We start from the raw sequence: 12,612 nt of genomic DNA, 5'->3' as shown, positions 1-12,612 counted from the left end.
GGGGGCAGAGCGGGTGCTGAGTCAGACCCCCAGGCCCCTTGTTGTCTTACCTTGCCCCGTGGAAGGGGATCCTCCAGGGTCCCAGCGGCTGGGCGTCCGTGGGGCCTGGAGAAGTCGAGCCTTCCCTGAACGCCGCTGCCCAGCAGGTCCCTGAGCATCTGGTAGTCTGGCCGCTGCTGGTACCCTAGGGATTTGACGTTCAGGAGCAACCTCGCTACCTCGTCTTAAGAAGAGGAAGATAGGAGGAGAAGAATCTCAGAATATTCCTAGTCTGACGTCAGTACTGGCACATGTGTGCCTCACCAAAGTTATCAACCCCAGTGTGATCTACCTGAAGTACTGACAGTCCGGTTACAGCTAGGAAGTGAGGGGCAAAGCGTTGCTGTTTATAGGGGGGGGGGGGGGGACATTGTGTTAGATTGTGTGTGTGTGTATCGCACAGTGAACCTCTATTCATCACATGGGCCGCCACAACACGTATAGCGTGCAGTAATGGCGTGCACAGCTCATACATGCACTGTGGGTTGATGCATGCCCTGGGGCTTATCTGTGGCACGCAGCCCGGGGACCCTGTCACCATGAGGCTTGGAGAATCAGCACTGCGGTGCCAACCATACATCACACAGTGAGCCTTCAACACATGACCTCGCCTGGTTTTATGAAGGAGGTAAGGGGGGGGGGGGGGGGGATAGGTGCACTGCGGAAAAACTTTGCGAAAAAAAAGAAAAAAGAAGGCTAATATCAACAGGGTGTCTGGAGTGGTGGAACATTTGTTTTGGAATTCCACCCGATCTACCAGAATCAATAAAGGCTGACCGCATGGTGACTTTCGCAGGATTTATTTTCGTCTTTGGAATTTCCTCTGCTCCCTGCGCCTTGACATACTTCATTTAATAAAAAAAAAAAAAAAGAATAAACAGGAGTCTTGTCTGTTGGTTCTTTACAATGAGCCCATAGTACAATAAGAAGTGCTCACAGTGCGGTCAGTAGCACAAGCAAGCACTACCGCTATGTCTGTCTTATTTAATAATACTACAATATTTTAGGACAAACTGTATCTGCAAAGTCATTGCTTTGCAGAAGGTACATTATAACCATCTGGCAGACACCTCCAGTCTCTTGAACACTCCAACCCCCGCTCCTCACAAAGACCAGTCCAAGTTCAACAATTGGACGCAGCATAGAGATCTTCACCTACCCGTAGATGATCCACTAGCAGACAGCTGCTGGACCGAGCGAGGCAGATTATTCATCAGTCTGACAGAGGGACGGAAAATTAAGAAACTGTCAAGGAGCATCAAAGGAAAGAGGAGGGGATTAGTGAGGTGGGGGAAAGGAGGCAGATATTTTGACATGGAAAGAATGCGTTCTGGAAAGTGGGGCTGAGTTGAAGCCCAGGAAACCGGTCCTTCGACGGGCTCGAAGAGAGCTCAGAGATTTCACTTTTAACGTTTTTTCACCTGAAATTCTTATCATCCTTGAAAGCAAAGATACATGACTGTACATCGAGTGAAAATTTCAATGTTTTTTGTTAGTTTTCGCCAAACTTGTTTTTGGTTACATTTTCAGCAAAGAAAATATGACTTTTTCCCAATCAGTTGTCTTACTTTGCCTTGGCTTCTTGGACCTGGGCAGGGTTGGACAGCATGCCGTCCCAAGGCAGCGCGCCACACAGCCAGTGGAGCAAACAGAACCCCAGCACCTGGAGGTCCCCACGCCGAGAGGGTGCTTCAGAGAGAGGGTTACATGATATATATATATACGATATAAAAACTTGCATCTTCCTCAGAAAAAGATGAACCACTGTAAATGCAGTTAATGAAGATGGCAACAAGCCCTTCATTGTAACAATGTAACAGAGTTTTTCTCAGTCGCTTTGGTGCATTTCTCGAATCATCCTCAACATTTGCAAAACAGTAAGTGCATTTCTCAAAACAATTCGTACAAATAGCAAAACACCATGGATTACCTGCAAAAGAAAGTCTCTTGCTCAAAATCCTTAGTTCATCTCTCAAAAGTAAATATGTTTCAATGAACATGTCAGTGCCATCAGAATGACAAGTCCTTGTGTCATTGTCTACGGATAAGACATTCAAATTGTTTAGTCATGTTGTCAATATAACAGTGTGCTCTGGAGGGATGTTCTGATGTAAACTATGGCTAAAGTTTTGAAGACAATTACTGTCAATTGGAAGTTACACCTTAGTGTAGGTGGGAGATTGATTGCAAGAGTCACATTCACGCTTTTACTGTAATTTCTGTATCGCAAAGACAGACCATGTCATTGCGGTACAGAAAGGAAAAGACAGCACTGCATAGCAAAAAGAAAAAAAGAAAAGTAGAAATGTGAACGTAGGACAATCTCCTTAGGGTAAACTGTACATGCAGTGCTGCAGTCTTCCTACACCTCCTGACGTTCCTGTCGGTTTGGCGACAAATTCTCATCCACATTACACAAACATCTTCATGAGATGCACCTTTGAGCTATTTCAGTAAACTGGTTGATCGTTGGTTGATCTATTGCGTCATACATTTCCCTTCATTAGAGAAATCGATTCACCTGGGAGGAGTTTACCAATTCATGACAGATTTAGAAAAAAATGTCTAATGGAAATGTATAGAAATATGCTTGACATATTATGACAACTATTATGTTCAACCATTTTGCATGTAAAGACTTATAATATGAACTAATACCCAAATGTTGTGGGGGTAAATCAACTCAATAGAGAACCATTACAATACATTTGTTCAACATGACAAGCAATTGATAATGTAGGAAAGAGCAGAGAATTGTACAAAATCATTTGCATCGACGTACCAAAGCATTTGCAACTTGTTCAAAGAAATGAGAAACTGCTTTTTTGATGTGCACAAGTGATACAATGATGTGAAAATTTAACAGGTAGATTTGAGGAATTGAATTCTGATCTGAGAAATGTACCAAAGTGTCTGAGAAAAACTAATTATTAGACGAATATGTTGTATTCCATTTTGTGTACACTTTCGGCAGACACCTCTGTTCACTTTTCCAAGTCTGCACCGCATAATGCGATGACTTTATTGATTCTACATCATGGTTGGTTGGCTTTTGGATAACACTAGCCTCGAATGTCCCTAATAAGCCTCATAAAGTGCCGGAAATATCAGCCCTGAAAAGGAATCAAATAACTAGGAGCAGATGATGTGGGAGGTGCTGTAGACACCTCTCTCATAATCTAGCCAATAGCGGGTCTGGAAGCTTCTGAATATACGCGTGCAGTTCATCAATACCAAGTCTATCCTAAAGGGGGGTCGTGCCCAAAGACTTTTGGGGGAGCTCACTACCGCAAAGGCTGCGACGTGTCCCATGAGAAATCAACTATTGACGAGGCTCGTCAGACGGTGGAAATCTCTTCCCTGAGCAGTGGCCAGAATTGATCCCCCACCGACCGTTCAGCCCCCAGCTGATGAGCTTCTTTAAAGGAGTCGCACATTGGACGCTCATGAGGAATGGATTACATTACGAGGTTGGAGTCCGTACCTACTAGCCTGGGAACCAGTCGTATCTCGCAAGCTCATGTTTCAATTGCTCTGCAGATAAGGTCTGGCTCCCCTCTCCATTCAGAAATAGATCTGCCCGGTATGAGATGGACCGACATCACGTTTATCTAAAATGAGGCGGGATAAATATGCTGACATTGCAAAGGAACACTGTAGAAGCATTTTAAAAAACAACAAAGATGGCTGCCACTGCTGTAGAGCGGTCTGCTGATTCCGCTATCGAGACAGTATTAAATAACCTGGTATATTTGGTATATTTCACTAAAACAAGAACAAACGACTGCACTTAAGTTTTTGTTGATTATAAAGACGTCTTTGCTTTGTCCCTCATGCGTCACCCATTCGTTTGCAATGATTGGTTGTAGCCCTATCCGATTGCTTCATGAGCGCCCGTTGGTGACCTCTAGGAAATCGGAAATTAAAAGAGATGTTCCAGTTTGCAATTCGTCTGGGGATGCAAGGATATGTACCTACAGTACCACTGATTGAATTGCTAAGTTGTGTATTTTAAGTTTCCGCCGTTGGTAAGAAACCAGTGGGTTCTTCTATGCCTTGTGCAGGTGTTTTTGTTGAAACATTCAAAAATATTGTAACATAGGATTTCAAAGGTGTATAGAAAAACAATCACGGCCCATTGAGAAGGACTAACCTGATGATGAGGAATCTCATAGGATCTCACAGATTAATTCTTGTGTGAAATCAGGCAGTTCTAGGTCAGCACCACTGGGATGGTGAAGGAATGAATGGTTTGATAACATGGCGAGAAGAATACAAGTATTCCAAAACAAAAACTAAGCTGAATGCTATGTTCATACAGCTGCAGTCAGGGTGAAAACTATATCCTCAGTATTGTTTTGAATCAAGACTTTTACATAGTTTTATTAGCATCCCATATAACCTAACAACCTAAGCCCCTCTTCACTGGGGGTCCAACTAGTCGTATGCCATGTAACCAACAACAACAATAAATGCATAAAAGGTGTTCTAGTGTCTCCACTTAAATTCAAACAATAGTTTTTTTGATTGCCATCCTAAAACAATGGTTTACAGGACCGGTGCTTGCCAGAGACAAAATGGAGACACTTGATATTGAGTAGTTCACTTATACTCACTCTCCAAATCAACAACTTTGATTATATAGGCTTCCCTGCTCCCTAACAACCCACAACTTGCCCTTGTGGGCTTTGGACTGTGCATCAGGCATGCATTAAGGCAGCATTACGCTGTGGCGTCCTTATTGTTGCTTATAATTACACTGCGCTCTGTCCCTATTTAGAGTCGACCGAAGGCAAAGGCTGATGAAAAATACGAGCCCTTTTTAAGAAGTGGTGTGACTCCCAGCGCGACACAATAGATTAACAATTAAAAAAAGATCAACGACTACATAACGCTGCCGCTGCCCTCCCGCACGTCCCTGTGCAACAACGCTGTTTTGTGTGTTTGCCGCCATTGTGTTCCAATGCCCTTGTGAGTGAGATGGCATGAGGTGAGTGTCGTGGTGTGCGTGTCTTTTTGTGTATTTGTGACAATAGCTCTCAAAAAGAAACTTGGACATGCATGAATAACCTACAGACACACGAATAGAAATACAAACACTATCGTATGAATCTTGCACACATGCCACACACAAACACACACACAGGAACGAGGTGAGACGAGGGATGATGTTGCTGGTAATTATCTCCCATTGTTATTCAGACCCCCCCCCCAGCCCCTCCCTGCTCCTAAAGCGGGTCTCGCCATCGCATACTTAATCCACTCCTGCTCCACCTCGTCAGAACCAAGGTGGTCAGCCATCCGCCCGGACGCCCACCCGATGCTCGTGTAATTACACCGTTTAGCTCCCGCTCCAGCCGCTCGCCAACTTCCACCCACACCCGCCCAGGGTTTGTGTCGACCGGCTGCACCACGGCAACCCGACAATAGCTTCACGATGACACGTGGCAGCGGGCCAGGGGCGGCCCACGGACCCGGTTGTCACTCAACCCCCCCCCCCCCAACGAGACACGTCGCTCCAGTGCCGCGTTCAAATCAGACCTCTTGGCTTTCAGAGCGGAGAGGATTAAAAGTTAATCATACTCTTAAAAAGGTTAACTTTTGGAGCCTGAGAAGTCATATCGATCGTCGCTCTGAAGATTCTTCTTTCAATTTGGCTGAGTAGAAACAGAATGAGGGATTGATCCGGTCCATTTAGGAGAGCGTCGGGAGATGGAGGGAGAGATAACGGTCCAAAATTAAACTTGTAGGTTGACTACGTGCAGGTTTTCAATATATCGTTTCGTTAAAATTTGTTTTTTGTTTGTGGCTGAGACCTTATTTAAATATATATACATATTGATCTGTGCTCCAACCTATGTGAACAAATCTTGCTTTTTATACATCACTGAAATCCTCATAAAAACTGATAATTTTCTTCTTTAAACTATTATTTCCCTCCATCATCACAACAATCTCCATTGCATACTACCCTGGTTGAGCAGAGGCAGACTGTGTGTGTGTGTGTGTGTGTGTGTGTGTGTGTGTGTGTGTGTGTGTGTGTGTGTGTGTGTGTGTGTGTGTGTGTGTGTGTGTGTGTGTGTGTGTGTGTGTGTGTGTGTGTGTGTGTGTGTGTGCATGCCCTCGTGCTCTATGTAAAGGTTACCAGCATTCCAGGCCTCCCATTTAACCAAACATCACAACCCTTCATTAATGTAGTGGGGGGGAGTGGGGATAAATATTCCACCCAGGTTCTGACACAGGCTAACAAGCTAGTTGTTGAAAGGACAAAGTAGCTGGGAGTTAGCAGAGGCCACGTGGATAGGTGGTGGTGGTGGTTAGGGGGTAAATCGATGGTCAATGAAGAGCGGTAATCGTGTGGGCATTTCCCAGCTAATGTGTTCTCAATATCCGCTGGTGGAAGCGGAGGGCACGGGGTAGACAAGCGGATATACCCACGACTGCGCCCCCGTTTATGGCTCCAACGCCATAATCAAGTTCGCAGATGACACCACTGTGGTGGGCCTGATCAGAGATGAGGATGAAACAGCATATAGGGATGAGGTTCAACATCTAACTACGTGGTGTAAAAACAATAACCTGGAACTCAACACCAAGAAGACCAAGGAGATTATTGTGGACTTCAGGAGAACCAGGAGCAGGGCACACACCCCCCTCCATGTCAGCGGTGCTGAGGTGGAGCGTGTGTCTAGCTTCAAGTTCCTTGGGGTCCACATCACAGAAAATCTTTCTTGGTCCCTCAACTCCTCCAGTCTGGTGAAGAAGGCGCATCAGCGCCTTCACTTCCTACGGACCCTCAAGAAAGCAAAGCTTTGCCCTAGGATTCTATCAGACTTCTACCGCTGTACCACTGAGAGCATACTTACAAATTGCCTCTCTGTATGGTACGGCAACTGCAACGCTGCCGATCGCAAGTCACTACAAAGAGTAGTCAACTCTGCCCAGAGGACTATTGGCTGTCCACTCCCCCCCATTCACAACATATACCATGACCGCTGCTTAAACAAAGCCAAATCCATTGTCAAGGATAACACCCACCCAAACCATGGACTTTTCACCCTTCTCCCATCTGGCAAGCGATACAGGAGCCTGCGCTCCCGCACCAGCAGGCACAAGAATAGTTTCTTTCCAGAGGTTGTAACACTGCTGAACAAACCCCCAACCCCCGTATAGCACTGGACTTTTAAATGGTTACGTGCATAGCTGTTGCATCTCACTTTATGCAATGTTCAACCTGTTTACATTTTACTGCCTTGCACTGTATAACTGTCTACACCCATTACTGCACTGAACTGCACTGTCTAGCACTGCACTTTTTAAACGGCTAACTTTTTGGTATTTAAATGCTTCTTTTGCACTTCTGGTTGGATGTCAACTGCATTTCATTAGTTTTGTATCTATACTCTGCTAGTGACAATAAAGTTGAATCAAATCGAAACAAATATGTATTGACAAAACGGGGATTTCAAAAGGAAAGAAAATAATGTATATTACAACATGTAATTAATGAGGAATTGCAAAAACTTTCAAATAACAGCCACATCTATGCATAAAAAGCAATGTGCAGACGAAGTGCAATTTATATCAAACCGAATGGTCAGTAACAGACAGGTAGGTTTGTTTTGGCTATAAATTAGTAAATTAAAAACTTATCGGATGGTGATTCTGATTTGAATCGAATTATAATCATGTGTGATCATATAACTTCTGAATTCAGAGCTGAGATTATTCTGGTACCTTTCCATTGTCTTTTCCCTACCGTCACTGTTATGTGATTGAATATATGGCTGAACATCTCACCAACTCCAAGGTGGGCGTCCAGACTGGTGTACTCCATGGTGCCGTTGTGGCCCTTCTTGGGGTTCTCTTTATACTCCCTGTGTATTCCCCCAGGGCAGTACCTGTAAGCCAGGCCGTAGTCTGCAAGGTAGACCTTCAGGACAGAACACACACACATCATTTTGAAGCTTCATGATGTTCGACCACAACAAAACTCAACTATAACACTAAATGTCCTTTAAGAATCACGGCTAGCAAAATAACCCCAGAAGCAACCACAGAGAGATGTCAGCAGCAGAGGAATCAATGGAAACGTTTTCAAAGACTGTGGACTTTGTTTCACGTTCTACCAAGAAGACGCTGGCTCACCTTCTCCGGGTCTGTGTAACCCAGCATTAGATTGGCAGCTTTGATGTCTGCGTGGACGTATTCATGGTCATGGATATACTCCAGCACATCCAACTATAAAGGGAATACACTCACACACAAAGAAGCACAAAGATACATAATGAATCGAAAGCAACCTTTTCCACAATGACTACAAAGACATACGGCACCAGAGTGGTCGTAGGCCTAACTACACATTCAAAGAGTCAGCCTTGGATGTAACCAAGGGGGCATTGTCTTGAAGATGATCATTTTGCTCTTTGTCTATAGTTGTACAGCACTCGGCAGAGAGCTAGCATAGCCTTAGACTTAAAACTGGAAAAAAAAAACATCCACCTTGCCCTCTCTGTTAGAAATCACCGTCAATGGGCATAAAAGAGTTTGATAATAATACACTCCAGGGAACTTTTCCTCTCACCAGCCTCTGACCAATCTGGAGCACGGTGGCCCTCTTCATTTGACCCCTGTTGCACTCCGACACTCTCTGGAGGTCTCCGCCCAGCCGCTCCATGACCATGAAGCGGTACCTGAGGGTTTCAATGCAGAGAAGTCAAAGGAATGAAGAAATCTTCTTCTAAAGAAGGGATGGAAGTAACATCTGTGGTTGTATTATCGTGTTTGAAGATTACACTTAGGTAGATTTTACAATGGTTAAGATTCCAATCTAAACCATTGACTAATCGCTTTTTTTCTTCTTAAGATTGATGCTGATAATAATGGATATTTAAATGTAAAATTATGGAATCTATATAGAATCAACACAAAGGAAGTATTTAACAAGTCACGTTAATTTTGACATGATTAAGAATTACTGAAGAAAAGACCATACCTGAGTCCATTGTGTTCAGCTAGCCCTGATCCCCAGTAGGTTGGTATGCCCAAGAAGCTCAACTTCTTGCTATTTTTCCATTGTTCTACTATATAAAAACAAGATAACAGGAGCAGGATTTTAAAACACTGATACATTTGTATGTGCTATATTAAAGTGCTACAGACGTCTGTTCCTTTAAATTCACAGGCCTGGAAAAAAAAATTACTTTCATTTCCATACAGCCTTCATACCGTGACCATGAATATATTCAACGGGTATCTGCGTTACTCAAATTGGTTGTTTCAAGTGTAATAAGGTGTTTAAAAGTTTCGCCACCTATGATGGATCTCTCCCGGTTCACCCTGGGGAGGGATATGGTCCAAACGCTAGCACAAGCATATCAATCACTCAGGGACACACACAATGAGAGGTGAGCCTGGCTCACTTCGCGATGGCGGCCGACTTGACTGGCTCTCCACCAGGGTGGCAGGTGGTCATGGCCCAGCGGAGGTCTGGGCATCATTACTTGCTAGTGGTCTCTCTCTCTCTCTCTCTCTCTCTCTCTCTCTCCTCTCTCTCTCTCTCTCTCTCTCTCTCCTCTCTCTCTCTCTCTCTCTCTCTCTCTCTCTCCTCTCTCTCCCTCTCTCTCTCTCTCTCTCTCTCTCTCTCTCTCATCTCTCTCCTCCTCTCCCTCCTCCTCTCTCTCTCTCTCTCTCTGTGTGTTTAAAAGCTCAGGCAGGCGCACACAGAGAGAGAAACACAGACAGAGCGCCAGAGAGAGGGGATAGGACGTAAGCGGTGGGGATGTGTCGGGTGTGTGCTAACCGCCACTGAGGTGCATGTTTGCTTTGGCTTATTAATTACTGTGCAGCGAGCAGGCGCGCTCGTGTGTCCCACCACCACTTCATCAGTCAAATGCGCTGCTGCTCCAGCGAGCTGCCTGCTCGCTCAGCGGGAGGTCCCTACTCACTGATCTCCGCCTTGGCTGCCCTCTGATAGAACTTGAGCTCTGAGAACAGGGGGCCGTTCTCCTGGTACTCCTGTATGGAGAAAAGGCAAGAAGTCGTATTGATCCCTTTGTTGGGTTTGTTTACTCTTGTAATCACCAGCCAAACCTAAAGGGACCACAGATGGTATTTGTCAGACCCACCCCAGCGAAGCATTTGTGTGCGTATGTTACGGGATGTCTATGGTCTTCCAAGTTTTAGACTGTTTTTAGATGTTTTTCGTAACCTGTGTTTTATATTTAAACCGGACAGATTTACTCAAAAGAACAGTAAAGGTTTCTTTCTACAGAAATGTAGAATATATATTCTCGAGACTTGGCTGAAGCCAAAAGCTTGTAACCAATACATCGGGCAACCGCAAGAGCAAACTACCGAGCATACAATCTTATAGACCAAGCCGGCTATTTCAACATCTGGGACAAAATGAATGCCAAAAGTGGCATTTAATGTGAACACATTTAACGATTTATTCAGGTAGGGAAAAACTGTTCTAATCTAATCAAGAAGAAAAAACAACCATTACTTTCTTTGAGGGTCCTTTATAAAACTAGATACTAAACACCCCGCTGCCATCTTATCATAAATCCAAAAGCCAGTAATAGACAAGAGATAAGCTGTGTGGACACACTGATCTGTGAACGGTTACCCAACAACCTTCTTTCTATATTTATTAATAACTATTGAATGCTATGTCTATATATCTATACGAAATAATGTATGCATAAATATCGTATTATGCATACAAATTTAATTCAATTGTATATTGTTGGAATGTTTTCCCCTTAAAATTCTCCATTGATCACTGCATCATAGACGGAGATTATGCTCTTGCCACTATCGCCTGTCCCTGCCATTCACACATATGAATCCTCAATTTTCAACCCATAATTCACAGAATCGGTCTTGCTTGTTTTCTCACATGAGCTGCTACAGAGTGTCAAACAACAGCTCTCTCAGGACTAAGTGTGTGCAGAGTATGGTGTGCATCAGGGTTTATCTCAGCATTGCCTCTTAATCACTGAATGTAAGAACATTTCTAAAATAACTAGGCCTATATTCGACCATACTGGCTGTACAACAAGACCCTGGCATTATTGAATGGCACAGTCTCTGATAATAATAATAATATTCATTATTATTATTGAATTGAATGTAACCAATGTTAATCAGGCAAGCCGACTTGATTACTATATTTGAGAGACTAGAAAGATGAGGTTGGTTAAACAACAATATATAAAAAACGTTTTAGATCATGATAAATGTGGGGTTACTACTGAGTCATACACTTTAGAATACACAAAATATCACAAAAAGAAAATATTAAAGTTGTATTTACTTTAAGTGGCAATCTCAAAGATTTGCATGTAAATAAATGTCTGTAAAACTCACTATTGATAAATGAGGGGGAAAAAATGTACGTACCACTTTTATGACAAAGCCGGTGTCTTCTGCAACAGCTGAGTCCACATCCTGGGAGGCTTAGAGAAACCAGAAATGTAATGATCAGATGAGAAAGACAAGCAAGCTCGGAGTGTATGGCCCAGGTGTTTGCTGAATTGCTAGCTTTTGCACATAATTTATTGATTGTCACCATGGTTTTCCATAAAATATGCCAGAATTGTGAAAAATAATTGAAGCAATGGGTAATTTGTAAACAATGAGGATTAGGGGGGTGGGGGTTATAGGTTATCAGGCAAGACAGATCAATGTGTCACATTCCAGCTACTCAAAGTTGACAAATCAAGGGTTGAAAATGTTATTTATTCTTCTTATTCTGCTATGTTTTAGATATCCCCCATTAGCAATAGAAGTTGAGCAGTCGTTATGTACACCATGTTTCAGACGATGAAAAGGGTTTTGTTTTTCGAGTGGACATTTAACATACAAAGAGGGAAAGCTATTGGGGATCTTCCTTACCTAGATATATGAGCCCGAAGCCGCCCTGACCGATGAGTCTGCCCAGCCTCCAGCGCTTCTTCTCGCTGTCGGCCAGGTTAAAGCCGTCCGGTAGGGGCTTCGGTAGTTTGCTCTTACGCGGCCGCGACATGCCAGCTTCTCCTGAGCAGACTCAAAGCTGTTGGAAGAGAGGAACATACTCATCCTGTACACACTATAATCAAAGAAACATACGAAGGAGGGCTATTTAATGTATTGGCTGTTGTCTACGGTTCCTCATGATTAGAAACTAAACTGAAAAAGAAAGTTATACCGGACAAAGTTGTCAGCCAAAGAGAAGTTCATAACCCGTCGGTGACGATATGTATTAATGTGTTGCTAATGGCAACTCGCTCAACTATATTTATATAACGTGTATATATATATATATACATATTATTTATAACACTTGTTTGAGGGACTGGCACTGCTATTGAATATTGAATTGACTTCCAAATAAGATTTGGACAGTTGGTTTATGACAGATGGTCAATCACAAACGTAATAATTTTACCATAATCTAAATGAGCTGTGGGCTTACTTCAGTTGCTTACTTTCAATGTCAGTTTCGTGTCGCCCGCAAGAAAACAATGTTCGAAGCGTTAAAAACAAAACCAAAACAAATGCCGATTGCTTTTGCTTCCTGTAATCTAG

General features: G+C 43.4%; 1 protein-coding gene across 2 annotated transcripts in view; it reads right to left on the bottom strand.

Moving 5' to 3' along the window:
- LOC130404502 (serine/threonine-protein kinase VRK1-like) overlaps nucleotides 1–12,612 on the bottom strand; it is a 17,806-nt gene extending 5,194 nt beyond the window's left edge. Inside the window, exons 1-11 of one of the 2 annotated variants that reach the window (XM_056609280.1) lie at nucleotides 12,500–12,612; nucleotides 11,941–12,097; nucleotides 11,446–11,501; nucleotides 9,987–10,056; nucleotides 9,035–9,122; nucleotides 8,624–8,732; nucleotides 8,188–8,280; nucleotides 7,840–7,972; nucleotides 1,608–1,728; nucleotides 1,199–1,257; nucleotides 51–223 (exon numbers count right to left, since the gene is read on the bottom strand). In XM_056609280.1, coding sequence (XP_056465255.1) covers nucleotides 51–223; nucleotides 1,199–1,257; nucleotides 1,608–1,728; nucleotides 7,840–7,972; nucleotides 8,188–8,280; nucleotides 8,624–8,732; nucleotides 9,035–9,122; nucleotides 9,987–10,056; nucleotides 11,446–11,501; nucleotides 11,941–12,070 — 1,032 coding nt within the window. In that variant the 5' untranslated portion in view covers nucleotides 12,071–12,097; nucleotides 12,500–12,612. The remainder of the gene's footprint in view (nucleotides 1–50; nucleotides 224–1,198; nucleotides 1,258–1,607; nucleotides 1,729–7,839; nucleotides 7,973–8,187; nucleotides 8,281–8,623; nucleotides 8,733–9,034; nucleotides 9,123–9,986; nucleotides 10,057–11,445; nucleotides 11,502–11,940; nucleotides 12,098–12,499) is intronic. The other variant, XM_056609279.1, reaches the window with a different exon arrangement.

The sequence above is a fragment of the Gadus chalcogrammus genome, chromosome 15, assembly GCF_026213295.1.
Source record: "Gadus chalcogrammus isolate NIFS_2021 chromosome 15, NIFS_Gcha_1.0, whole genome shotgun sequence".
Classification (NCBI taxonomy): Eukaryota; Metazoa; Chordata; class Actinopteri; order Gadiformes; family Gadidae; genus Gadus; species Gadus chalcogrammus.
Note: the sequence above shows the minus strand (reverse complement) of the source record. Positions and strands in the feature narration are given on the sequence as shown.